Below are 378 nucleotides of genomic sequence, written 5' to 3'. Positions count from 1 at the left end.
CGCTCCGGTATCGGGTGGGGGAGACGCGGCCGGCTGGTGCCCCGGGAAGGGGAATCGCCCGTGGTGCCCCTGTCCCGGGAACCACGGCACCGGGATCGGCTGGGGCACCGGGAAGGGGTGGGGGATTCCTGAAGCTGGCGGGTGTCTCGGTACCGGCTGGAGGGGTCCGGGCGGAGGCCCCAGCACGGTGAGGCTGACGGCCGTCCCGCAGAAGGCTCCCGGTCCCCAGCGCCCCGCCGCGGTGCATGGACTGGTACATGATGAACTGCGAGCTGCTGGCCACCTGCAGCGCCTTGGGCTACCTGGAAGGGGACGTCTACCACCGGGAGCCCGACTGCCTGGGTAGGTGGGGTGGCGGGGGGTGGTGGGGGACTGGGG

General features: G+C 73.0%; 1 protein-coding gene across 2 annotated transcripts in view; it reads left to right on the top strand.

The window, feature by feature from the left end:
• The window catches only part of TIMELESS (timeless circadian clock), a 6,662-nt gene that overhangs the window by 141 nt on the left and 6,143 nt on the right, over positions 1–378 (top strand). For both annotated transcript variants that reach the window (XM_010565122.1, XM_010565121.1), the window contains exon 2: positions 212–342. In XM_010565122.1, the coding sequence (XP_010563424.1) occupies positions 246–342 (97 nt within the window). In that variant the 5' untranslated portion in view covers positions 212–245. The remainder of the gene's footprint in view (positions 1–211; positions 343–378) is intronic.

The sequence above is a fragment of the Haliaeetus leucocephalus genome, unplaced genomic scaffold (assembly GCF_000737465.1).
Source record: "Haliaeetus leucocephalus isolate CR32 unplaced genomic scaffold, Haliaeetus_leucocephalus-4.0 Scaffold186, whole genome shotgun sequence".
Lineage (NCBI taxonomy): Eukaryota > Metazoa > Chordata > Aves > Accipitriformes > Accipitridae > Haliaeetus > Haliaeetus leucocephalus.
This window is presented reverse-complemented; position numbering and strand designations above follow the sequence as displayed.